Genomic DNA, 24,270 nt, shown 5'->3' with positions numbered 1-24,270 from the left:
GGCTTTGGGAACTGGGGGGGCGGGTTGTGGAGGACATGGCGGGGAATGCGGTTCACCCCGGGGCGTCGTGCTGCTGGTGTCACTCGGCGCAAAGGCTTGCGTGGATTTTAAAGACTGGGTGGTGATAAGTAACTACAGTTGGGCTTGCGGGGGGGTACTAGGGGGATGCTTCAGGGTGTACATGTTACCTCTCTAGAGAGCTGCTTATCCAGTAGCTGTCATATTCTGTTTCTTTACCCCTCTTCTAAAACATGTTACGCTGCCTTCCAGAAAAGGTGATGGGCCTGGAAGAGAAACCAGATTAATGTTATCTAGCCATTTGTTTCTGTAATGATGAAGTGGAGGTATCTGAAGTAAGCTATGCAGGCAGAGAGGAGGCTAAACTTCTGTTAAGTTGGTGCATGAATGTTGTGCTTCTCAGGCTTAAAACGAACAAATAAGCTACAGGGCTTAATGTTGGAATATCCTTTAAAGAAATAATAACTTGCAGATGCCAAGGAAGGGTTAAAGTGAAGTCTAGGCTACTTTCTGCTGAAGTCACCGTACTTCAACGATCTTCTTATTGCAGTCAGGCAGTTTGCAACTTGCAGGGTTGCAACACCTACACTCGTTTCATGTTTAAAGCCAGCAGTAATGTGATGCCCCTTGCTTTCTCTAAAGAGGATTTCTGGAAATATAAGCAGTGGCCTCCTCCATCACTTGTTGTCACTGAGGCTGTGAATCTTCTGGTCAAGAAGAAGAACCGATGAGTCCCCCTTGGCTGGCAAGGGCAGTACTGCTGATAGAGGACAGGTGCAGTTTTCTGGGTTCACTTCTTGCCCCAGCTGTCTTAACTGCCATCTGATAGTTTATTCTAGATCTTCAGTGAAGTCAGAGCAAAAAAGAAGTTGTTTTGTGTCTCACTTGAAAATAATAAATCATCCCCACTGAAGTTTTAAACATCGCGTTGAAGACTGAACCTGTGTTTCTGACATTTTTTAAGATGCTGCAGGTTTTTCTGTGCCCTTCTGTCAAATACCATGAGAGACCTTGTAGACAGCAGCACGCTGTGTCTTGCAATGAGTAAATAGTCATTGCAATACAGATGCAATACTCACCTTTGTGCTTCATCTCTGTTAGCCGCCAAATGCTTCTGGCACTGCTTAAGGAGTTCTTTGGATCTGTGGTATTTTCTGGGTGGCTGAGGAATGCAGCCTTCTTCTCCTTTCCCTCCTGATTCGCAGCCTTTCCATGCAAGGCCTACCTGGTGAGTTTTTCTTTTAGGAAGGTTTGGTCTTGGCTGCTTCCAGACATCCAATATTGTAAATTTAGATAGAAAACAGTTGTGATCTCTAGGGCTCTACAAAGGGCTTGATTTTAATTGACTTAATTCCTGACTCTCTTGTAACTTCTGAGGAGAGATGTTCCCTAGCAGTTTAATCGTTTGTATTGCTAACAAAAGTAATAATGACTTTTACAGGGCTGCATGAGGTGCTGCTTATAGAGAGAAATATGCTCCTTGTTAATCTGTTTTGCTTCATTTAAGCCATTCTGCTCAAAGCTGGGGCAGGTGCCATTGCAAAGTACATGGCTATTGTCTCCTAAGTAAGGCTGAGGACTGTGAATTCAGTGAGTTGATTTCCTTGCTGTCGCAGGACTGTGGGATCCTACGGTGTCAGCGAGCGTCACCTTACTTGTGGTACTATTGAACTCTCACCTCACTATGTGAGTTCTGCAAATATCCAATATCAAAAGAACGGAGACTTTTAGAAGTTGTCTAAACCACTTCATAATCCTCAGTCTGAACCTGGAGTTTTTCTACTCTGGGAATTAAGGTGTCTCTTTACTTGTGTGGGCTTTGTAGTTCTGAGGTTGGTTGCTCACTGTGTTGCAGGCTGCTGATCTTTTGCAGTGCGTGTGGCAGGGGGAGGGTTTGTGGGTGTTTTTTCTTTTACAACTGCTCTTTTATATTGGTCCTGTTCGCTGAGTGACTGCAATGTGAAGAGATTGGTTTCTTGATACTTGACAATCACCTGATTGCTCAAGAGGCTTAGTCGTGTTTGTTTATTCCTGGCTGTGACCTGGTGTTGTACCACGCACCGACACAGTTCTGGTTCAGTTGCTGGGCTGGCCAAAATATTGCAGACGACTGTATCTTGGTGGATCTGAAGGGATGTGATTGTATAATAAATTCCTCTTGGTTTAGTTAGTATTGTTGCAGATCAGTGTGCTGTTGTAACTGTTCACAAATTCTTTGACTTGTGCTGCTCAGCAGTTCCTCGTTGTTAGGAAAACTGGGGTTGGTAGCACCTGAAGAAATCAGGTGTTGAGTGAGTAGAAAACAGAATAAAGTGCCATTTGTGTAGTTAGCGTCTTCTGGCTAAATTAGTCAAAGCTAAGATGTAGGATAGCGGATGAGGCTAAGCTTGTAGAGAATCACTTGTGAAGGACTGGACAGTTGAATTTTTTTTTTTTTTTTTTGCCACAGGTACTACTTTTTTGCTGGGAAAATGTTTGTGCTCTCTCTGTAGCCTTGTCAGGCAGGAGTGAGCTGCTCTCTCTTTAATCAGGAGAAATGAGGAACAGTTGCAAGGCAGTTAATAATTTCTTTTTACAGTATCAGAACCAGCTGTGTGGCTGCCCTTGCCTCTGGTGTGATAAGCATTTAACTTGAGTTATCCAAGATTTAGTTTTGTTTGTCTATAAACATCTTGGGTCTGTGTTTTTGCTTGGCTTCTTTTTGGCTTCAGCTTCTTCAGGTGGAGGTAGTGGCTCCTGCAGGAAGGTTCCAAGGAGTTAACTCATTCCTTTATGTTTTAGCTCTCAGTAATCCCCACTTCTGCTCAATGCCATGTCCAAATACTCCTATCTTAAATGATGTTGTGAGCATCAGGCTAAAGCTTTTGGTCTCTTCAGGTATGTGGAGGGGGGACTTGTGATTAGTAACTTACTCAGCTTGTGTTTAACTAGAGGTAGGTGAGTCTTGACTTAGAACATTAGGGTCCCACTTTGTGACCCTCAGACTTCCGAGTCTGTAGCACTGTGCTTTGAAGAGCCGAGAGCAGCTTTTTAAGGCCAGAGGCAGCAATATATTACTGGAATCTGTGACTACTTTTCCTGCTCTAATGCAATCAACATGCGGTTCGTGCAGCAATTTAAGGCTGGCTTAAAAAAAAAAACAAAACAACAAGCTCTGCTAGGTTGTCGATGTAAGTCTTCTGTGGCAGGATGTCAGAGAGCTCAGTGCTGGGAGCACCCCCAAACAGTTTGTGTGTATGCAGGTTGACCAGACCATGGGCTTGTCTAGATACAGCTTTCTGGAAGGAAGTTTGGATTTTCTGTAGTGGGGCAGTTCTAAAACACTTGGCAAGATGTGATGTGGCAGGCTGGTTCAGTGATGCTGGAAGGAAAACGTGGTCGGGCTTCTAAGAGGCTTTGCAAATGACTTGGCTTTCTGCTTGTCATGTGATATTCTTGGTAGTTCAAGTGTTGCAAGAGATGATAGGATGCCTTGGAAGTGTGTTTTTAAACTCTTTTAAGGCATTTGCTCCAAACTGGGAGCGCTGGGACTTTGGAGGCCTTTGTATAACTCTTAATTGTTCCTGTACGAGAAGAGCAGTGTGGTGAGCAAGAGCAGCCCTAAAGCTCAAGTCCTGTGAGATTCATAACCTCGACTGGGGCTGGGCCATGGATCTGACTTGGCAGGCCACCTGCTTTGCTGCTTGAAGATATTACTTGCTCTTCATAGTGTTTGGGGAAAAAAAATCTGAACTTCTGTGGAGTAAGTGATTCTCAGTGTTACGAATGGTTGTACTGAGTCAGACTGAAGGTGGGTCTGGCTCTGTGGTGACTGGTGGGATGTTTAGGGAAGAGTGGAAGAATAGAAGAAACTCATGATAAACTCTTAGGCTCCAATGAGCGTCTGCTTGGGTGGTATTTGTTTAATAGTGATTCTTTTCCTCCATAAACTTGTCAGTTACTTTCTGAACTCATGCGAACTCTTTTCCTCCATGATAACATGTGGGAATGAGCTTCCGAGGATGCATTGTGTGAAAAACTACTTCCTTCTGCTGGAACCTGTTCTTGAACTTTCTATTCATTTTTGTGTTACGGATAGTGAGTAATCATGACTTTCTTCTCTGCTTTACATTCTTTCTCCTTGGGTATCTTTGTGCTGAGGAGTTTCCTTAGAAAGTGTGTAAGAGCAAAAACTGTTACCCTTGCTTTTCCATGTTCTATAACTTCCACAATCATCTTCAGGTGGACATTGACATTGCTTAATTGACAATAATAAGCACCACCTGTCCTTATGCTTAAAGATCATCTCCTCTTAGATATAAAAGAATTCTTTTTTTTTTCTCTAATGCTGACAGGCTTGATGTTAGAGGGCAGTTGTGAGCCTGCAAGCCAGCATACCTGTGACTGTGGGAGGAAACAAAAACAAACCTAGCAGTTTGTCACCTCTTTGTACTGACATTTTTAAGTGAGCTGGAGCTTGCTTGCTTCAGTCTGGAAGGGAGGGGGACAAGGCAGGGGAACAGCTGTTTGCAAACCCCAATTCTTTCACCAGTAGTGGAAGGGCGTCTGCTAGTGTAGGCAATCTTCACCTTCCTTTTTCCGAACAGATTTTGTGCAAGCGTGTCAGCTGGATGTAAATCCTGCTATTAAAATCCCTGAGCCATGTCCAGATGAGCTTGGCATCTAGATGGGAGTGGTGGGTGGGAAACAAGCTGTGTGTGAATACTAGGGCATGCTGAGTGGGGACGAGGGAAGCTGTCATCTCAAAAAGAGCAACAGGTAAACGCAACAGGTTGCTTTTTTTCTGAAAACAGGTCTTGCTCTGGGACAGGGTGGACAAGAAGCAAGCTGTGCAAAGAGCACAAGGGCCTTCCCCCGTGCCCTTGGTAGAAGCGAAGGGGTACATACGTGGGTCGGAGCAGTGCCAGCTTTAGGCCATGAGGAAGTGAAAGCAGCAAATCTGTTTGGGGGAGCTGCTGCTGAGTGCTCTGGTGCTTCTTCCCCCCTTCAGTTATCGATGCCCTTTTGTTGTGTTACTAGTCAGGAAGAGCAAAGGAGAACAGCTTATTTGGGAACTTGCGTCTGCATGGTGTGAGGCTTTGTCTGGTGTGTTCTCCCTTCCCCTTTACCGGCAGTATGCTCTCTCAGGTTTTCTAGAGTGCGCTTGGCTGGGTGCTCTGCTCCGAAGCAGTGTCCTTTGAGACCTCTTACTGTTCTGCTTCCCGCTTTCCTTGCTCTGGCCCCTTGTCAAACTCATCCTTTGCCTTCTGTTCCCTTTGGCAGTGCTGGCTCTGAATACCTCAGTGCGCCAAGGTGGTTGTAGCTTAGTTGTGGAGTCTCCTCTCTGAATAAATCCATGAGTTTATTCTTTTTCCTCTCCAACATTGAGCTTTTAAACCTGTGGGAGGTTTGGGAGAGTACCTGATTGTTGCTGGCCAAGCCTGAATCTGTCAAGCTCAGACTGATAAAGCGAGCCCTGATGTGGTGGAGTGATTGTATCTCACCTTCACTGGCCTTGTTAAAGCTCTGCATTCCTCCGCCACCTCTTCCGCTGTTGCCGATCATTTGTGCATCAGTTCACATGAAAGCATAAGCTCTTCAGGGCAGATCTGTCTGCACAGTGCTCGGTAGGACTGACCCCTGATACAGAAGAGATCAATAGGTCTTCAATCAGTGCCAGAGGGGTGGAAAGTCTGGCTGGGCATAGCCTACGTTCAGTCTTTCTGCCTGTGGTCTTCGGATCCTGAAGCTAAACCACTGCTTCTCTGCTGTTGTACCTATTTCTAGAGAGGTCTCCAAGCTACTTGGTTGTGTTGAAATAGGTGTGTGATCTTTCCAGCCAGAATGCAGACATTTCTAGACACAAAACAAGGCAGGCAATATGAGGGCAGTCAAGTGCAAAGTGAAAAATAAGATTTTTGTTTTTTTCAGAGTCAAAAGTCTTCCTAAGTCTTTCCTGAGCAGAAAAGAGGCTTATGGATGTACTGGATCAGCTGAGCAGATGTCACAGCTGTGGTCTGACGTGTGGTTTCATATGTTAAATCTTGGGTCTGTCAGTAGATTAATGTGATGATACTTGAGCTGATTAAATGTGTCCCTTTATATGACAGCAGGTGTGTTTTTCCAACTCTGGAGACTTCACAGAAGTCTGGCCCTCAAACACTTGCACACTGTAACCTGTCCAGTTTGATAAGCATGCAAGAACATTGGCTTGTAGAAATAGTGTGTTGCTGAGGATAATCAGTTTGCAAGTGTGCTGTCTTGCTTTGAGAAGTGCAGGTTATGTGCTTTTACAGAAGTCTTTGGGACAACATACACTTAGTGAGTGTCTCGAGACCATTAAAAGGGGATGTGTATGGTGTAACTCTAAGCAAGTGGCAGTTTTTCTATTTCAGTTTGATAGCAATCAAAGCCAAGGCCTCACCCCTAAACAGTCATGTGTTGGGGATGGTGGGCTTGGTCTGCATAATGAGCTGCTCTTAGCATAGCTGCAAGACAGTTACTTCCTTTCTGAACTGGAGCTTGCTGGCCCCACGCAGGTTTTTTCACTAACAAGCAAGAAAAAACTTAAGGGTCAGTTGAAGAGCCAAAAAAATGTACTAATAGATAGAAATCTAGGTGGAAACAAGGTAGGCAAAATTCATTATAGGATCACTAACTGTAGGACGCCATGCAATTGCAATAAGAAAAACCTTCTTCTAGAGGTTATTGTAGTCTTGGTGTCGTTCTGAAAGAACCTAAAAGGGGAAATGAGAGAAGCTTTCTGATAATGGTATTCTGTCGAAGTATTGAACAAGCTTATGCCTCCCTTCCATTATGTTGAGGGCCGAGAGAATACCGTTAAGATTATGATGCTTCCTCTGCCAAAGAACGCGAGTCTAATTCTTGTAGTGTTTTTATTTCCAGGTAGTGTGAAGTCATGGCTATCCTGTTCGCTGTTGTGGCGAGGGGCACAACCATCCTTGCCAAACATGCCTGGTGCGGAGGAAACTTCCTGGAGGTGACAGAGCAGATCCTGGCGAAAATACCATCTGAAAACAACAAACTGACCTATTCACATGGGAAGTGAGTAATGCTTTTCTTCTGGGTACGGGAGGAGAGACTAGTGAACATGCACGAGGATAGGAATAAATGGAGTGTAGCCAAACTCGTATTTGGATGTGTTAGTATGCTGATTGAATGTGCAGTCAGCTACTTTTTTTTCCCCCAGAACTTTGCAGCATAACCAGGATTTTAATTTAGCTTAAGCAATAAGTACCAAGGCAGTTGATATAAAATCAAGTTTTCTATTTTCATACAACTCCAAAGTTGGAGGGTGCTCAGCTGTGAATATCGAACTGTTGGAGTATTTGGTATTTGGCTTGTGGAGTCTTTTGCTGGCTTTTCTGAGGCTTAAACATGGCTTAGGGTAAAAATGTCACCCTTCTCAGATCACTTGTGGATCCTGGTTGCTTTAAGTCCTGCTGGCAGATGTTGTAGAGTCATCCTGAGCTACCACAAATCCAGTCTGTGGGACAGAAGGATTTTTCCCAGGCTTGTACAGATCTCTCAACAGCCCTCGGTCATTGTTGATAGAATGGAGGGATTAGATGTTACATCGCCTGAGACTACGCTGACTTATTGCACATGTAAAGTAGGTAAGTCAATGTGTTGGTGTGCAAACTAAAGAAAGAACTGTGGAGAAAGCAAATTTGGAAGTGCTGGACCCCACTTCAGCTCTTTTTTTGGAATTGGCAGTGTGGTTGGATTCTCAGTATTGCCCAAGCTGTTGTATTAAAGCTGGTTTGGCTGCCTAAGGATTCAAGAGATAAGAATTGGGGTAGTCTTGCCACATCCTTCCCTGGCTTGGGAGCACTAGAAGTCCCTGGGGGAGAGCTTTCTGAGGAAGCTGCCTGCCCTGTCATCTAAAGGACTCTGGATGCTGAGTCTTTTTTTTTTCTACTGTAATTTTAAGGGTACAGTTATTTTCTTTTGTTTTAACTTTGCCTTGAGTGCTGTTGAACCAACTGCAAAGTTGAGTTTTAGAAGTGCTGTAGTGCATTTTTATAGATGAAAACTTGAACTGTGGTGGAGATTGGTTTGCTCTTTACTGGGGAGCACTGAGAGATAGGTGACTAATGCATCTACACTTGCAAAGCATGCTGCAAAGTGTACAATCTTCTGCTCATTACTGACTGTTTCCTTAATGGGGATTTAACCAGTGTGCCAGAAGATCACTGCAGTTTGTGGTTGTTCCGCTTTGCATTGTGCTGTTAAAACATACAGGTGCCATTCTGCAGCTCTGGGCACTGAGCTTGGCATCAGAGTGTCTCCTCTGCTAAAGTTAGTCTCTTCTGACAAAACTTATATTGGCTTTTTTTCTATGATTTGGACAACCCCCTCTTTGGTCAGAATCTGCCAACCCTGCCTTCCCTCTAGGAGAGGGGAAGGAAGAGTTCCTAGCCATCTGTCTGGGGGGATTGAATATTTTTACACACACATGCTTAGAGCTGGCAACTTCTTCCTGCTGTCAAAAAGCAAGGGTTTTGGTTTGTAGAGATATAGAATAGTCTTTTTTTTTCCCTTGACCACAATAACTGGACAGAACATGAAAGCTGTGAAGCTGAGTGAGCACAAGGAGTTGTTGTTCTTCCTGTCTGTAGGGTTTCAGGGATCCTTTTGCCTTGCCAGGGTCCCGGCCTGGAGGCTAGAAAATTGCCCTGTTACCTGTCTAGGATCATTTCTCCTCTTCTGAAACAGGAAAAAAGCTTGTTTCTTTTAAGTTTGTTTGAACTTCTTAAACTCAGTTAATGAGTTCTTTTTGTTTTTAAGAACTTCTATGTCTTTTATATAATCTCCAAGGAAAACCAGCCCTCCAGCATCTGGAGTTCTTGGGGTTATTCTGTCTCTGCTGTTTAAGATTCTTCTATAAGTCACTGGGGACCCTACAAGGTAGTACCAGACAAGCTTTACCTCTCTCCTTCCAGGGAAAAGGGGCAATAGTTGCGGATATGCAGGGATTTTTTTTTTTCCCATGAGAACAGACCTTCAGGGGAGTAAACTATACTTCTAGCCCACCCCTAAAGCTTATTTCAGTGTCGTCTTATTTATATAATACAAAACCTGAGTTTGAAAGCTACTGAGCTGTGCTCGTATTGCTGTACAAGGCAACTGCTGTGCAGCACATGCATTAACTTGCTTTTATTCTGGAGTTTGTAAGAGGGTCCACATGCTTACTGGGGAAACTTTTTGGAATATACAAATGTCAAAGTGAAAGGATACATAGTTTTTCATTAGGAAAAAAAAAGTATTCATGTGGCTTTTTTGCAACTCTCTTCCTATTCTGTCCTGCTGTACTCATCAGAAGCATACATCACCTACTGGAGTGTCAAATGGTGGTGTAATAAAAAAGCAACAGCTACAGCCAATGAGTTGAACTAGAATGCTCTGATCAGTTCTGGTTTGGGTTTAGTCGTGTACGAACTAAGGGGTTTTTTTAATAGTGGGCCTAAAATAACAGCTTGGTTTAATTTTGATAGGAATATATTGCTCTGAACTGGTTTGCACTGTTTTTCAGGATACTGAGGGTTGCATTTAACTAACATCTGTGTTTGCTCAGCACCACTGAAGGCATCTTCACATGAATAGTTAACCTAGCCACATGATTCAAGCCTGTTCAGCCTGATTATTGTTCTATCTAATTCATTTTCTGCTGTGGTTGCTTTTGTCTCTTAGCCTTTGCAATGAAAAGCAAAGGCAGCGCAACCCAGTGGTCATACAAACAAGGCTAAAGAAGCAAGTCACTGTACCAGTGAGGTTCACTAAAGTATTATCTTTCTGGTCACTCCAATTAACTGCGGCTCTTGTCACACGTGAACTAGTGCGTGAATGCTTGTTTGTACATTGATTAGGATTAGACGTAAATCTTACCCCTGGGTATCCTGTCAAGGTTTTGTTTTTACAAATAAGTAGCTGGAAGAACGTGGAACTTAACTTGTTTGGCAACTAGATGTCCCACAGAGTTATTGCTAAGCATGGAGTGCTGTGACGTATGTGAGGCCAGTGATTCTTTAACATGTAGGTTTCTAATTCAGTGTAGGTTATAGGAATGGAGACGCTTACCTCAACAAAGATGGCTGGGATATGTTGGCATCTGTGTGATTTCCTGTAGAGTAACTGGAATTTGCTCTTCTATTTCTCCAGCCCTTGAAGGCCCTGCAGGCAGTAGTGTGTTCTAGAAGATTAGTCCTGTGGCAGCTCCAAGTGACCTTTTTTTTTTTTTTTTTTGTTCTCTGCAGTTATCTGTTTCATTACATCTGCCAAGACAGGATTATATACCTCTGCATCACAGATGATGTAAGTACTTTGGTTACAGCTATGGCACAGACAGGCTCTTTGCAGGTTTTGGCTTTTTTTTGTATCTGTATGCCAAAGAAAATCAATAGTGGGTGCTAATATGAGGTGCCTTTTTTCCCATTGGAGCTACTGCTTGTGTTCTCATTCACATCAGTTAGAGCTTTGAAGTCTAAGCCTGGAGCTCAAATGCATGTGAATAGTTAGTTTTGAGGTCAAGTTCTTGTTTTTGCCTAGTTTCTCTCTTAATGGCTGCAGTGCGGTAGAATCTAGATGTGGATGCTAGCCTTTAATTGTCAGTGAAATATGCCTAATACTCCTCAATTCTGGACATGTTGAAGGAGAGACTTCTCCCTCACTGGAAAAAGGTAACAGGCACAGAATTAGAAGTATGGATACCCCAGTAAAGTCTGCTGCCAACCAATGTCCAGGAAGCTGAGACTGAAATCTGGCTGCTATTCAAACCCCAGGATAACCAGTCAAATCCCATAGCGTTACGCGCAGCACGCCTGTTAGAACTGATAATTACAGTTTCTCTACAACTGGCTACGTGCCCCGTACACTTCATTATTTCTGAATTGACACAGCTCTGGACGTGGTCTGCTCTCTTCCTTCCAGGACTTTGAACGATCCAGAGCCTTCAACTTCCTGAATGAAATCAAGAAGAGGTTTCAGACCACATACGGCTCAAGAGCACAGACAGCCCTTCCCTATGCAATGAACAGCGAGTTCTCAAGTGTCTTAGCTGCACAGCTGGTGAGATCTGTTGCTAAATGGGATTTCCCGAACAAGCCAAATTTCTCCCCAGAAATTCTCCCTGTATTTTCTGCCTCGGAAGTGAAGTGCCATGCTGAGTCTAGGTATAAAGCTAGGGGAGTTGGCTGTTCTCCCCACACTTACCCTGCAGCTGGGCTGCTTCACTACTTCGGTGGTAAAAGTGGGTTGGGGTTAATAGTGATGCATTAACTGTTTGTACCAGGTAGCTGCACTGGAGATTAGATCTTAATGGTAACACTTGAAATGTCAAACCTAGTTCCAGTTGACCATCCAGTGCAAGCTAACATCACTGTCGCTAAGAGCAAGACAAACGCATGTTACTCCGTTTCTGTTAAACTAAACTTCAGAACTTGAGTATCTAGTAATCTCTAACTGCCTCTCTCCTTGCTTCTTGGTAATTTCAGTGGCACACTGCTGTAGTGTGACAGGGTATTTGCTTATGGTACTGTGTCCTTTTCAGGAGGAAATAAAACTGGGCTTGGATTACAGTCAAGTGCTGTATACAGAACCATGGTAGACTCTCCAGCTAGCTTGCACAGAGGCTCCAAGGATTTCCATTCCCAAGATAGGTAGGAGGTTAAAGAGCAGGATAAATGACTTGTGAAAGGTTCCGCATTCTCTGAGCTGAGACTTGCCTTGGACCCTTCTAACCCCAAAACTAAAAGTGTGAGGGTATTACAAAAGTGAGGGGAATATCTATTTCACCCTCAACTTGCACTTTTCAGCTGAGGCTGGAGTGGTGTTTAGGACGATGCTGGATTCCAAGTCTAGGGACTGTAGGCGCTATAGTCTTTGCAAGATGAGTCACTACACCAGTATGATTGCAGTCTGGAAGGAAGATGAAGCCCATGTCAGTGGGGTCTGTGCAGGCACTGAACAACAGCATGGAAGGGCTTGGCACAGAGAGCCTTGGTACGGTGTGGTGCTGCAAGCTCAGCTGCAGTGAGGAAAGCCGCTGTTGCGGAGCTGCCCGCAATGTAAGATATCTTCTTGCCCACTGCTCTAGTGGGTACCTGATAGTGGCACAGCTTGGTGTCCTGGCGGGATTGTAGTGGCACCCCTCTCCGGCGGCGTGAGGAGGGAGCAGTCTGTCCCAGCTCTCCCACTGGCAACAGAGCACGTTGCTTTCAGTTGCTGGAACTGGACGGCACCGCTGTTCTGATGTGCTGTCTGATTTTATTGGCCCTGTTGACAGCTCGACTAAAGCTGAGTTCTGAATGGTGGTGTTAGGGCATATACAGAACACTGTCTATCTCCTTTTTAAAAAATTTCCAGGTTTCAGAAGACTCTATTCTAACTATTCTGGGTCTGTTCTTGGACTCCTGAAGGGAAAGGTTGGGCTAGAATCTGCTTCCCTCTTGAAGTGCAGAGGAGTTATGTGCTTATTTTGCTTACCACAGGAATCTGATACAATCTTGATGCTACCATCCCATTTTCACAAAAGTGCTTTGCTTGTTGTGTATTGTTTTGGAGGTGTGGCAAAGCCCACAGCTGCCAGATGGGAGAGATTTGAAATTGTTGTATTGCTTTATGTATTTTATTCACAGCAGTATATGGGTATAGCTTCTGAAGTATTTAAGTGCACAGCATAGTGCAGCCCTCTATAGAATGAGATGCATTTCACAGAGCACTTTTTCTTAATGCAGTGTTGACTTGATGCGTAACCTGGGTCTGCAAACAACACCCTGCCCTGCTCCAGTGGGTTTTTTTTGTGGGGGAGAAGCGGAGAAAAAGCAGAGAGCAGTTGCTCTAGGTGTGGGATTGGGCTGCTCTTAAAATATGAGCTGTTAATGTAGTGGGAATGTTGCAGTTTGCACTTCTCCCTGTTGTTTGGTCTGCAGTGGTATATTTCCAGCACCTGCAGAGAAAACAGGCCTGGGGAAAGCACAGGCCTGTTGCTAGATGTAATGTCAAATTAAATGAATGAAGTCAGATGGAAAATAGAGAAGGAATCAATAACTGCCCTGTGACTCATATGATCAATAGCCTTATTAGTGCACAAAACCTCAGGCTATACGGTCTGCAAAGAAAGTGTTTTGAATCTTCTGTTGAAGACTCTTAAGAGTCCTTAATTGACTACAAACAACTTCATAACCTGAGCAATGTTGGTTTAGGTTGGGTTTTTTTTTGAGACCGCCCTTGATTTAAAGATAAGATGTCCTTGGAGTATTGGCTTTCAGAGCTTTTACACTATCTGTATCTGGGACAACTGGTGCTGTACACACAGTGTAGGAGGTTCTCAATTTGCTCTGCTGTGGCTGGTGAGCATTAGTGCTGCTGTTGTTCTCCGTGAAGTTTTGCTGATCTACTGGAAATGCCAGGTTTGGTGATGTTACAGGTGCAGGAGGAGAGCTCCTTTGCTGGTGACCCATAAGCATAGCTCTTGGCTGTAAGTGTAGAAACTGGGCAAGCTTTATAACGCTCTCCAGCAGTAATGGTTGCATGTTGAGGTGCAGGGTGAAGCCAGGGCTTTGAGGTGGGTGACGGTTAAGTGAGGATTTGTACTTGCACTGCTGCTGCCTGAAGTTTGTATTGGAGTTTGTGAAAGGAGCTGTTTGTGTTGGTGCCCTCAGTGACTAGCGGAGGTGATTTGGAGCATGTAGAGTTGCACATAGTTCATTGCAGAAACTGTTCTTTGGCTTATGCAGCAGATAGAAAGCAATGAATAATAATGCCAGTGTGGCTCCAGGAGGGCCCGATGCATTGTGCATAATAAATTAGATTAACTTCCTATGTGTGGTAGGACTGAGTTTTTCTTCTCCACCAGGCTTTGATATATGGAGACTGAAACTGTATGAAGTGATGACTCATCAAATTGTAAGCTGTTCATGGCGGAGCTTAATGATTTTTTTTGCCAGGCAGTCTTCAGAGCCATGGTGTTGATATTCCTCTAAAAATCCCAGCCTTTCCATTTCTCTAAAGCACAAGAGAGCTGCCTACCTTAGCTTTTGCATATTGATAGAAATCCAGGCATCAACTAATAGAAGTTAAGTGATGACAGAAAGCTCTTCCCTCACATGGCTCTAAAACTTGCTGAAATGAGAGCCCTACTGATCAAACATTACATGTAGTGCAAGAGCAGGACTGTTATCTAGGTGATTCCTGTAACTTAAGGAGTTTAACTAGTGTGAGGCTGAGGGTGGAAGAAGAGATCATATGGCAGTTCAGAGATCACGCTACAACTTGAGTGTAGCACACAGATAACACTGAAAAGGGAAGCAACGCTTCCAGTAAAACCAGTGACCAGCTTTGATAGCATGCCAGTTCTGCACCTTCTCCTAAAAAACTAACCTCTGAGGAGAAGGTTCAAAGGAGCTGTTGCATTCAGTGTTATAACCATTAATTATGACCTGAGTGTGTGAATGCTGTTAGAGACTCGTTTCCTGTGTTGTCAGAAATGGATGCAAATCGAACACTTATTCAGAAGAAAATGTGGGTTTAAGTAGCCACAGGGGTGGTCATGAAGTAGAGTAATTGTGATCTAGTCCTGCCCTCTGCTGTCAGTCTCCTTAGATGGTCTCTTATTAAAGTAGAGATGCTTCGTAAAGGTCTTCAGATGTGAGTGCGATGGCTACAAGTTCAGAGGAAAAGAACAGTTTATCTATGAGTTTTGCTATAGAGACCTGTTTCCCGGGGTGAAGGTGACTTAAAGGCAGTGGGATAATAGGAGCTGTGGCTAGCAATGCTTGACTGCAAAGGACCTGTGATGAGAGCAGTGACTTAAAATCAATCCAGGAATAGCAGAACTTAGTTATCCAGTGCTGACTTCCCTCAATTTCCCTCCTTTGATTCTGCAAACACTGCAAGACTCCTTTTAACCTGGGGATGTTGGTTAGCACTTCTCTCACCTACCAGCCTGAACCGTGCGGTCACCAAAGGTTCGCTTGTGATCCCAAAACCTGAAAAACAGTCTCTGAGTGAAGTCCCTGTCACTTCTGAAGGGAAGAGGATTAAGGAGGAGGGATGACAGGAATGTGCACAGGTTAGCGACACGTCATGTTTTTTGCCTTGCTTCTGGGAGGCCACAAACGGAGTGTGCTTCTGTAGGTATCTGACAAGCTGGCAGGTGAGCTTACCCCAGTGGCGTGCTCAGTGCCTGTATGGAGCATCCAGTGCATGCTTTTTCCACTTGTAATACAGAGGGATTCAATATCACCAAAGCTGATACAGTGCCGGACTGTAGCTAGGAGGTGGCGTGTGAAATCCTCCTAGGTGGGTCTAGCACGCAGCAGGCTGGCTCCTGGCTGCTTGTATCCTCTCTAGGAAGAGCAGTTAGGCAACTCAAACTGGCCATCTTCAGCATCTCCTGTGGTATTTCCAGTTCACAGGCCTTCCTCTTCTTTGCTGGAACTCCCTCTGGTGCTCACTGCAGAGCTGGCTGCATGCTGTCTTGCTTGTGAAATTGCAGGGCTCTCTTGACATGTTCTAGAGATAAGTAGAGAAAGTCCTGAAAGTGTGTTCCCTTCATTAATAGTTCAGAAATGATGTGTGGGAGTCGGACCACTAGTGGGCTACTAGCCCAGGCATTCAGTGAACCGTATCTCACAGATTCTTGTCTTAACTTTCCTTCCTTGCTGCCAATTGCTTAGACTTTCAAAGGGGGGTGTTATTTCTGGGCACTCTGGAAATTGCAGGCACCTGGCTGCCTTGCAGCTCCTGCAGTGCAGGAGCAGACGGGCATGTGTGATCTGTAAGTGGCTGAGAAAGTCAGATTTTGGTCTACTAGCCACTTATAAATATCTCAGGCAATTTGAAAACTCACATTTATGTCTGTGCTGTTTTGTAGTGACCAGGAGTTTCCTTTTTTTGTCTTAAGGAACTGAAGTGCAACGTTGAGGGTCCCTGCTTTCACTGACTCTTCATTTGTTACAGAAATACCACTCGGAGAGCAAGGGCACTGACCAGGTGGCAGAGACGCAAGCTCAAATCGATGAACTTAAAGGAATCATGGTTCGAAACATAGGTATCTGGCTTCCCTCAGTGCCACGCATGCAGAGTTCCTCGGGGCCAGAATGGCAGTCCCGCAGGGAGCGTTATGGAGAGTGAAGTTGATGGTGGGGTGGCCTCTCTTGACAAAATGACCTGGTGAAGAAGGGCCTGGGGGAGCTCTGAGTTTGTGAGCTGTTACTTGCGTTGAACTTGGCTGAGGGTGGCACATGGGTGTGAGGAGCGTTGTTTGAGATGAACTTGCAGAGCTTGTGACGGGGTGAAGCATGCTCTGGGTTTGGTCTGTTTGTCACCGTGGCTTTCCTGCAGCTGCTGTGAGGAAAATGCTCCTGGGTAGCTTACTTTTTTTTGTGTATGTGTGTGTCAGACTCTGGTTTGGGTTTTGACAAGTCTGACCACTTAAAATAGAGGGTTAGATCTGGAACTGAGTCAGGTCAGTCCCAAAACGTAGCCTGTGTGATGTGAGACTGTTCCTTAAGTACTGTTGCCTGGCAATCTCTGAAAGGCTGAGAACTACTTGATGTCTAATAAGCCAAGAGCTTCTGGCTTAAAATTGGGCTTGGGTATTGGAAGCAGCTTTGGGATTCTACCAAAAGATCTGGATTTTTGCACTGGGATTCTACCTACAGATTTGGATTTTTGTCTCTTTCTCCAGACCTTGTGGCACAAAGAGGAGAGAAGCTGGAGTTACTGATCGATAAAACAGAGAATCTTGTGGATTCGGTAAGTCTGGGGAAGAACTTATAATTGGGGAAATAGTGTTACTGCATCAGTTGTGCTCATCAGGGAGCAGTGGAGGTAAAGACCAGCATCTAGAGCCACTTCTAAACAGACACTGAAGCATTTAGATCTACAGATAATCCTTCCCTGTGTCAGACACAAGTCCTGTCTTAATTCCCTCCCTCCTTATAGCTGTTTCACAAGCTGCATCCCAGCCTTGCAGCTCATTTAAGAGAATGAAGGTATCCTGTGCATCTCTGTTCTGTATCCTGCCAGTACTGGTGGGATTTGTGGGTGACTGCTAAATGCTAGGCTGCAGTGCTGAGCAAACGCTCTGCTCCCAAGGAGCAGCTGCCTGCTGCCCCGTCCTGTTAATGAACCATCTTCAACTTGCTCCTGTTTGCTACAACCAATGCACAGGCTAACACGCTGCCAGCACAAGCAGTGGTGTTTCTTGTCCTCATCTCTTGTGCCCAAGGTGGGGAAAACCCACTCTTTATCTGGAGCGATAGGAAAGCTAAAGATCATAATTAAAACTTCTCTTGCGGCCTGGTCTGAAGTCAGCTTGATGCAGGTTAACACATTTCCAGTTTATCTGTAGAGTTGTTCTAGTATACCGACAGGGAAAGTGTAGCTGATTTTAAAAAAAAAAAAAAAAGCCTGAGTTGTTCCACCTAAATAGTCTATAAAAGACTCTGGAACTTCATGGAAAACTTCATTTTCTCACTTCTAAGTGAGAAAAGACTGAAAAACCCCCAAAACTTCATGCTTTACAATTACACTATGTTATCTAGTAAAGTGTCGTACACTCTGGAAGCTTTTTTGTCTTTCCTCTGGGAATCCCTAGACCTGGCGCAGCATCTTCCTCTGCAGAGTCCTGGCTCGCTGCCCAATTCCTTTAGCACCTGACCCTCAGAGGGCAATCCTCAACCCAGCAGAGTGCCGGTATCTCCTCTATGGGGCTTGTGGAGATCCAAACATCTCTAAGCTGGCAAAGAGTGTTCATGCTTTGGAGAGGTAGTAGAGATGCCTGGAGCTTACCCAGTAGGGAGTACTTTCCTCCAGCTATCAGGTGTTTAAACCTTACCACTTCCTCAGGTGATGGCAAGAAGTAGTCTAACCTCAGGTAATGCTTTAGAGAAATGGACTGGAGTTCCTTCAGGAATTAGGCTGAATTCATGTATGAGCTCTCCCAGGGCGTGTTGGTTCGTGGAAACCACGCAGAAAATGGAGGAATGGGATATGCCTCTATTTTGAATGTTTTACAGCCCAATGGTGAGTGTTCTAGGAGACCCAGGGCTGAAGTTCTCAAACTTCAGAGTAATGAACTGTGATTTATCACTCCTGTATGAGCCTTGACCACCAGAATATTGTACGTAAACCAAACATGTTAGAACCCTCCTAGCAACAGTGGCAAGGGCCCCTTTTTGGGAGGGAGGTCTGAAGAAGCTGGTGGTCAGAGCAGCCCCGTCCTCTGGAGAACTAGCCTGGGCTGAGATGAGGTGTGCTGGTACCAGCAGTCTGCTTCCACACGTAGAAACTGCACAGCCGAGCAAGAGAAGTGCTCCCAAAGTTCAGATGGTGGCTGAGCATGGGAATCGGCTTTAAGTCAAAATTACAGTTCATAGGGATGCAGTCCTCCTGGTGTAGCCTTATGTGAAAAAGTTGCGGGGTGGTTTGTGGGGAAAACCTGAAAATAACCAGCAGAGTGTGCTGCTGAGTTGGCTTGTTCTGGGTGCTGCAGCCTTTCCCTGGGCAGGCGTATCCTTGCATGAGCTGTTCAGGGAAAGCTTGTGAAAGTAGTTGCGCTAATCCAGCCCGGTGGGTGTTTGAGGGCAGTTTGGGACCAAAACCATGTGAAAAAGTTGCGGGGTGGTTTGTGGGGAAAACCTGAAAATAACCAGCAGAGTGTGCTGCTGAGTTGGCTTGTTCTGGGTGCTGCAGCCTTTCCCTGGGCAGGCGTATCCTTGCATGAGCTGTTCAGGGAAAGCTTGTGAAAGTAGTTGCGCTAATCCAGCCCGGTGGGTGTTTGAGGGCAGTTTGGGACCAAAACCCCAAAGATACAACTTCTGTCTCAGGATTTCCCTGAGCTACAGATCACCTGAAGCTCAGAGAACGTACTAGACATATGTCACCAAGAGTTTTCCTTGTTCTTATAAACCTGTAAAGTTACTTTTTTTTGGCTACTGTTCGAAAGATAGGGTGCTAGACTACATGGACCTTTGAGTAATCTTGTAGAACCGTTTTTTTTAAGCCGAACTTCTTAAAGTGTAATACATATATTTATAGTGTTTTGAATGCGTGGAATTGCAGGATACAGAGAGGAGACTTGGAACAGGGCAACCACAAGCTTTCCATAAAATGCAGCAAGCCCAAACACTGAAGGAAAGTTCTAGCGTTAAAGGACTTGTCTATCCCCTGTGGAACTGCTGTCAAGTGTAGCAATATGGGTTGTCTCATTTTAGCAGGTGTATTTACAGTAATAAAGTTGCATGTAATATGTTGGTGATTAGATCAGTAGTTCCATAAATATTTTGGAGCACGTCAATTCCCAAAAGGTTGGAAGTCAAATGAGAACCCAGACAAATCCCTGTGGGCAGCCTACAGACCTAGTGATGTTCTGTGTTTCATTCTCCCAAGATGAGCGTGGGAAGGCACAACCCCGAGCTGGTTCTGGACTTTTACACTTGATCTTGCCCCTGAAGTAGTGTTTTCTCTTGATGCCTGTTGTATTCGTGTAACTGCAGGAGTTAAGCATCTCTGGAGGAGATAACTGCAGTGGTTTGTGTTGTTAGGGAGGTGGTAGCTGGAAAAAGCCTCTTCATCTAGCTTCTTGGGATGCAGCTTCCTCTGCAGCAGGTTCAGGAATTAATTAGTTTTTTTACTTTCTCTTGTAGTCAGTCACTTTCAAAACTACCAGCAGGAACCTTGCTAGAGCCATGTGTATGAAGAACCTCAAGCTTACCATCGTCATCATCATTGTATCAATTGTAAGTATGGAGCATAATAACCTTTAGCTTTTAAGTCAGGCTTAACTGCTGGAAAATGCCAGCAGCATATTACTGTCTTTAGACCTGCGTGTCCTCAGCTCTGTGCCTGGAAGGCTCTTAGCTGTAAAACAAATGTTTTGATGGTCTTGTGTGAGGTGAGGAGAGAGAGCATCGTGCCAGGCAGCTTTTCTTGTCGAGGCAATAGGAAAAGCTTTCCAGACAATGCTGTCTAGCTTCTAAGTGCCTGTCATAGGAGCTGCCTTGCCAGCCCCATTAGAAGCTAAGGTATTGAGTTTATGGCTACTCTACCTGTAATAGCTTTTTAGGCCTTAGTCCTGTTGGTACCTTGTTTCTTAACTTTAAAGTAGCTTTTTTCGATGTGGCAGAGTACCTTCAGCCTGTAATCAATGCAAACAGTGCTAACGTGAGGATGCTGAAGTGTAGTTGCAGGTTAGATGTGTGAAGTGCTTTGTCACCCCTCAACCCTCGTTCGTGTTTTGCTGGAGGACAGGTCTCATCCCCGTGTTGCTGCAAGGGTGTGGAGGAAGAGGTGCTGGCACAAAGTCCAAGTTATTTAGGGCTTTGATAACCTGGGGTTTCCAAGCTTGTGTTTGGATTGCCGGGCCAAGTCAGCAGTTGACTGAATGATGGAAGTGTGATTCCCTACTGAAGTGGCTGTTTTCTTTCTCCAGGTTATCATCTATATCATTCTATCGGCTGCCTGTGGTGGGCTTGCATGGCCGAGCTGTGTGCAGAAGTAACTGGAGGCAGCGGGTGCTGGTCACTTGGAGATGAGAATCACAGGAGTGTGAAGAAGCAACCTACAGAATAACTCTTAATCTTTCACTACTGACACCTTCTCATTCTTCCATCCCTCCAGGACTTTGGCCTTTTTTGCCTTATCACCCCAAACAGGCCCAGCTGGTCACTGCTTCGGTGCAGCTGTAACCTCAAGAATGGGCTGTTTTAAATTACTTGAAGGGATTTTTTTGTTTCTTTCTCTGTCCCAATGACACCCTTCTCGGCTGGGCGGGCGGTTCGTCCAGCTCTGGAGGGTTATGTGCATGCTCGCCCGTGTGTCCGTGTAGCTTTGCACTTTCCTGTGAGCGCGCAAGTGGAGGACAGCACTGCTAGCAGCTGTCCTGCCCGTGAGGGTGGTGGTGGAGCGTGGTTCAGGGTGGGCAGGACAAGGTGGGTGTATGTCTGAATTTCCACCTTTTAACAAATATTGGAGATCCAGGTTGCTTCTCCCTGCACATCTGGCCTGATGCCGTTCTGTAGTGTTTCAACATGTAGAGGTTGCAAGTGTAATACTGGTAGTGACAACAAGAATGGCTTCTGGGCTAGGGCATTGAGCACTGTAAGATGTAGGTGCTGCTTCTGTATGAAATCTCCCTTTTCCTGGAGGTCTTTCTGGAGGTGGTAGGAGAGGGTGTTGGGTCACCTCAGCATTTTGGAATGGCTGCCTCTTCATCCTCACTTCTTCCTCATCTCTCCTCCCCCTTAATTTGTGGCTAAATCAATACAGTAAAGGAGATGATTGCACATAGTTAAGGTTGCAGTAATGTATCTGCTTTCTCACATGTTATTTCTCCTGTTCTTCTTTTGAGGGTGGACTAAAATGAATACTAATGTTATCACTTGCTAAGGTGAAATTGGGGGCCAATCTATTGATCTGGCTTGATAAGGTGCCAGGTATCTGCTGCTTGTGCTTCTACTCTGAAGGTGTGTGCTAAAAACTGAGGACAGAGAAAGAAGGGACAGAAGGTTGGAGTTGATGGATGGTCACTTTCTCTATGGTCTGAAGAAGAAAGGCTCTTTCAGAGGACGTTAGTAACATGTGCTCCTCCAAAAAGAAAAACAAAAAAAACCCAAACCCAAGGCTAATAACCAAATGTAGGATGAGGTATGCTGACGATGTGCTGCTGTCAGAGGACAGGGGCTGCTTTGCCTCCTGTTGGGAGCTGTGAACGCTGTTATTTCTGTCCCAGCCGGCCAGTCCTGGCTGCCTGGAGCCAAAGCTGTTGCTGCCTGGGGTGAGGGGTGTAGGGACTTCTGTCTTGTATCTTACAGGCTCATTTCCAAGAGAAGAAATAGAAAGAACTGAAATCTCATAAAAGCATCAGATGGTCTACAAAGGAAGCTGCATCTTTTTAGCCCAGGGAAGTGGCTTCTAACGGTGGGTGGACGCTGTTGAGGTATGGGAGGCTTAATTTGGGACTAAACTCGAGCACTCCCTTGGTGCCGTGGGTTCCCTGTGCCCTGCAACACAGGCTTGCCACAGGCAGGGCAGTGATGTGAAACTGCTGCTCCTTCATGTGCTTTTCTTGGTGTGTTACGTTGACCTTGGAGCTTTCCAGCAGGTGCCAGATAAAGAGTTCTCCTATAAACTTGTATCTTATTTGGATTTGTCTTCTACTAGGCTGAAATTTAACTAAGGGTAATCAGATCTTGATATCCAGAACGTGTCAGTGGTTCTGATCAGTGCTGCGGTCGCTGGCATCTGTTTCTATTTGTGCTAATCGAATGTAAAGCTTAGAGAAAGATTTCCTTCCTCTTGCCTCCTACTCTTACAGCCACCCACAGTTCAGTGTACACTTGTGCATGTTTTAGGGATTGTTGATATTACTGTGTTCATTTCTATGATTTGTTGTCTTATGTACAAATACTTTTTAAAGAAAATACTTCCTTTCCTTTTAAAGGATGCACTGAGGCATTAGTGTAAAAACAAAGTTAACTTGATTTAAATAAAATTACTGTACAGAAAGCAGAGTTCTTTAGTTTTGTGAGAGGTGGGTCTGGCAGAAGGTGCAGACTGGTGGTAGGCACTACTTGATGAAAGCAGTGTGTACCTGGGGCGGGTCACCCTGTGTCCAACGCTGCAGCGCCAGGCTCGGTGTCACCCCGCACGGCAGCTTGCAGAAATCGCGTGTAGACATCCTGCTGTGATGTAGTTTCTGTGTAAAACCTCTTGGCTTTGGAAGGATTTTGACTGAGTTTTGATGCAAGTGCTGGAGCCTGTCACAGCTTGAGAGGGGCTTATTTCTGGAGGTGGAGGGAATCTGCTCCTCCCTGTTGTGAACTGGGAGCCTGGGACTAAGGGTTGCTGAGGGACATGGGGGACAAGGTACCCACAGAGCACTTGTGGAGGGGTGATGGCACAGGCAGTGGAGTGGTGTTATTACTTGGAAGCTAAATGAAAGTCTGTGTGAAAACTTTTTTTAAGGCAATTTTCAGTGATACAAAACCCCCCTGTCTTGAGGGAAGTCCCTAGTTATGGATGCCTTTCCTCTTCTCTAGTCGTAGCTGGGAAGAACCCACTTTTCTAGAAGAGTTTATCATACAGACAGACTTACTGCTCGCTGCCTTGCCTCGCCTCTCATCTACCGCAGGAACATTAAATGCTGATGCAGTATTAGGTTTTGGAAGCAGGCTCATGCATCAGTATGAGGGAATTGGATTTCCTCTTTAACTTGCAGAAACTGTTTGAGTTTAGTTGATTGTTATCTTGGTTTGAGGCAAAATTGCATTCCAATGGTATCTGCTAGGGCTCAGGATAATATAGAATACAAAAGTCTGAAAGAAAATCACTTGGTATGAGAACAGCTTAGAAAAATGAAAGGATAAAACTTAAGTTAACATCTCATTAATCTCATTAGTGTGGTAGTTCTTACAGAGCTGGGTTTTGTGCTTAATGTTCCTGATGTATGGCCAAAAAGCAGATGGGTAGCCATCTTCAAGTGCTTGTCCATCTTAGATTTGTATTTAAAATGCCCATGAACTCAGGCAGAAGCTAACCTCAGAAGGCGGCCCTGGTCAACCTTTCTGCTTACTTCTCTTTTTAGCCTCTGGTCTGTCTAGAAGTGCGTAGCCAAATCCGAATGTCTGTGGGCATCCATTCTGCAGTTCTTCATAGAAACAGTATCACATGCCTGATAAGCTTTAACTGGAATATAACCTTAAACTATTTAAATATTTTACTTTTGCCAGAAATTTTTTGTTCTTTGCCTAGTTTTAAGTATCTGTTATGTATCCATTAAATAGCAGCAGCTGTCTCAACTTAGGAGGCTGCAGAGAAATGCACTGCCTGGAAAATGCAGGCGTGCTCTTACCTTTGGAATGTAGACCACAGCGAAGACAAAAGGAGAACACTCAAACAACAGAGAAATCGCACTGAAGCGTTGCTGGTCTTTCATCTTTCTGTGTGCCAGGAAGGTAAATAAGTTCAATGGGACCAGGTTCCAGCTTTTTTTTTTAGGAAAGAACCTTCTCCATAAAGGAAAAGCCTTAGCAGGACAGTGCTGTAAACCTGCAAAGCTTTATCGGGGGTAGTGAGAAGCCTATTTGTGTAAAAACAGTTGTCTCTGACATGTTTGTGTGTGGGAGGGAGACATCTGTATTCTGACAATGAGCAATAGCTCCAGCTCAGTCACATCTGCCTCTTTCACTGTAACAGTGCTCATAACAAAACCTTCCTTTTTGCCCTTTCAACAAGGTGGAACTGGTG

General features: G+C 44.8%; 1 protein-coding gene across 2 annotated transcripts; it reads left to right on the top strand.

Annotated features, from left to right (window-relative positions):
* Positions 1-586: 586 nt before the first annotated feature.
* VAMP7 (vesicle-associated membrane protein 7) lies at positions 587-21,271 on the top strand. 2 transcript variants are annotated; one of them, XM_009579667.1, is made up of 8 exons: positions 587-763; positions 6,904-7,062; positions 10,275-10,332; positions 10,948-11,085; positions 15,979-16,069; positions 16,709-16,776; positions 19,671-19,763; positions 20,456-21,271. In XM_009579667.1, exons 2-8 carry the CDS (start codon positions 6,917-6,919, stop codon positions 20,522-20,524), a joined length of 663 nt encoding a protein of 220 aa, XP_009577962.1. In that variant the 5' UTR covers positions 587-763; positions 6,904-6,916; the 3' UTR covers positions 20,525-21,271. The 2 variants fall into 2 exon arrangements, with proteins under 2 accessions (XP_009577962.1, XP_009577963.1); XM_009579668.1 differs by lacking the exons at positions 587-763; positions 10,275-10,332 and having other exon boundaries at positions 6,917-6,997; positions 20,456-21,014.
* The last annotated feature ends 2,999 nt before the right edge of the window (positions 21,272-24,270 follow it).

This window comes from Fulmarus glacialis, unplaced genomic scaffold (genome assembly GCF_000690835.1).
Source record: "Fulmarus glacialis isolate BGI_N327 unplaced genomic scaffold, ASM69083v1 scaffold9136, whole genome shotgun sequence".
Lineage (NCBI taxonomy): Eukaryota > Metazoa > Chordata > Aves > Procellariiformes > Procellariidae > Fulmarus > Fulmarus glacialis.
Note: the sequence above shows the minus strand (reverse complement) of the source record. Positions and strands in the feature narration are given on the sequence as shown.

Coding starts and splice junctions, on each gene's coding strand:
- VAMP7 (XM_009579667.1), top strand. CDS start 6,917: ATGGCTATCCTGTTCGCTGTTGTGGCGAGGGGCACAACCATCCTTGCC. Junction 11,086..15,978: donor GTGTCTTAGCTGCACAGCTG/GTGAGATCTGTT, acceptor CATTTGTTACAG/AAATACCACTCGGAGAGCAA. Junction 16,070..16,708: donor AATCATGGTTCGAAACATAG/GTATCTGGCTTC, acceptor CTCTTTCTCCAG/ACCTTGTGGCACAAAGAGGA.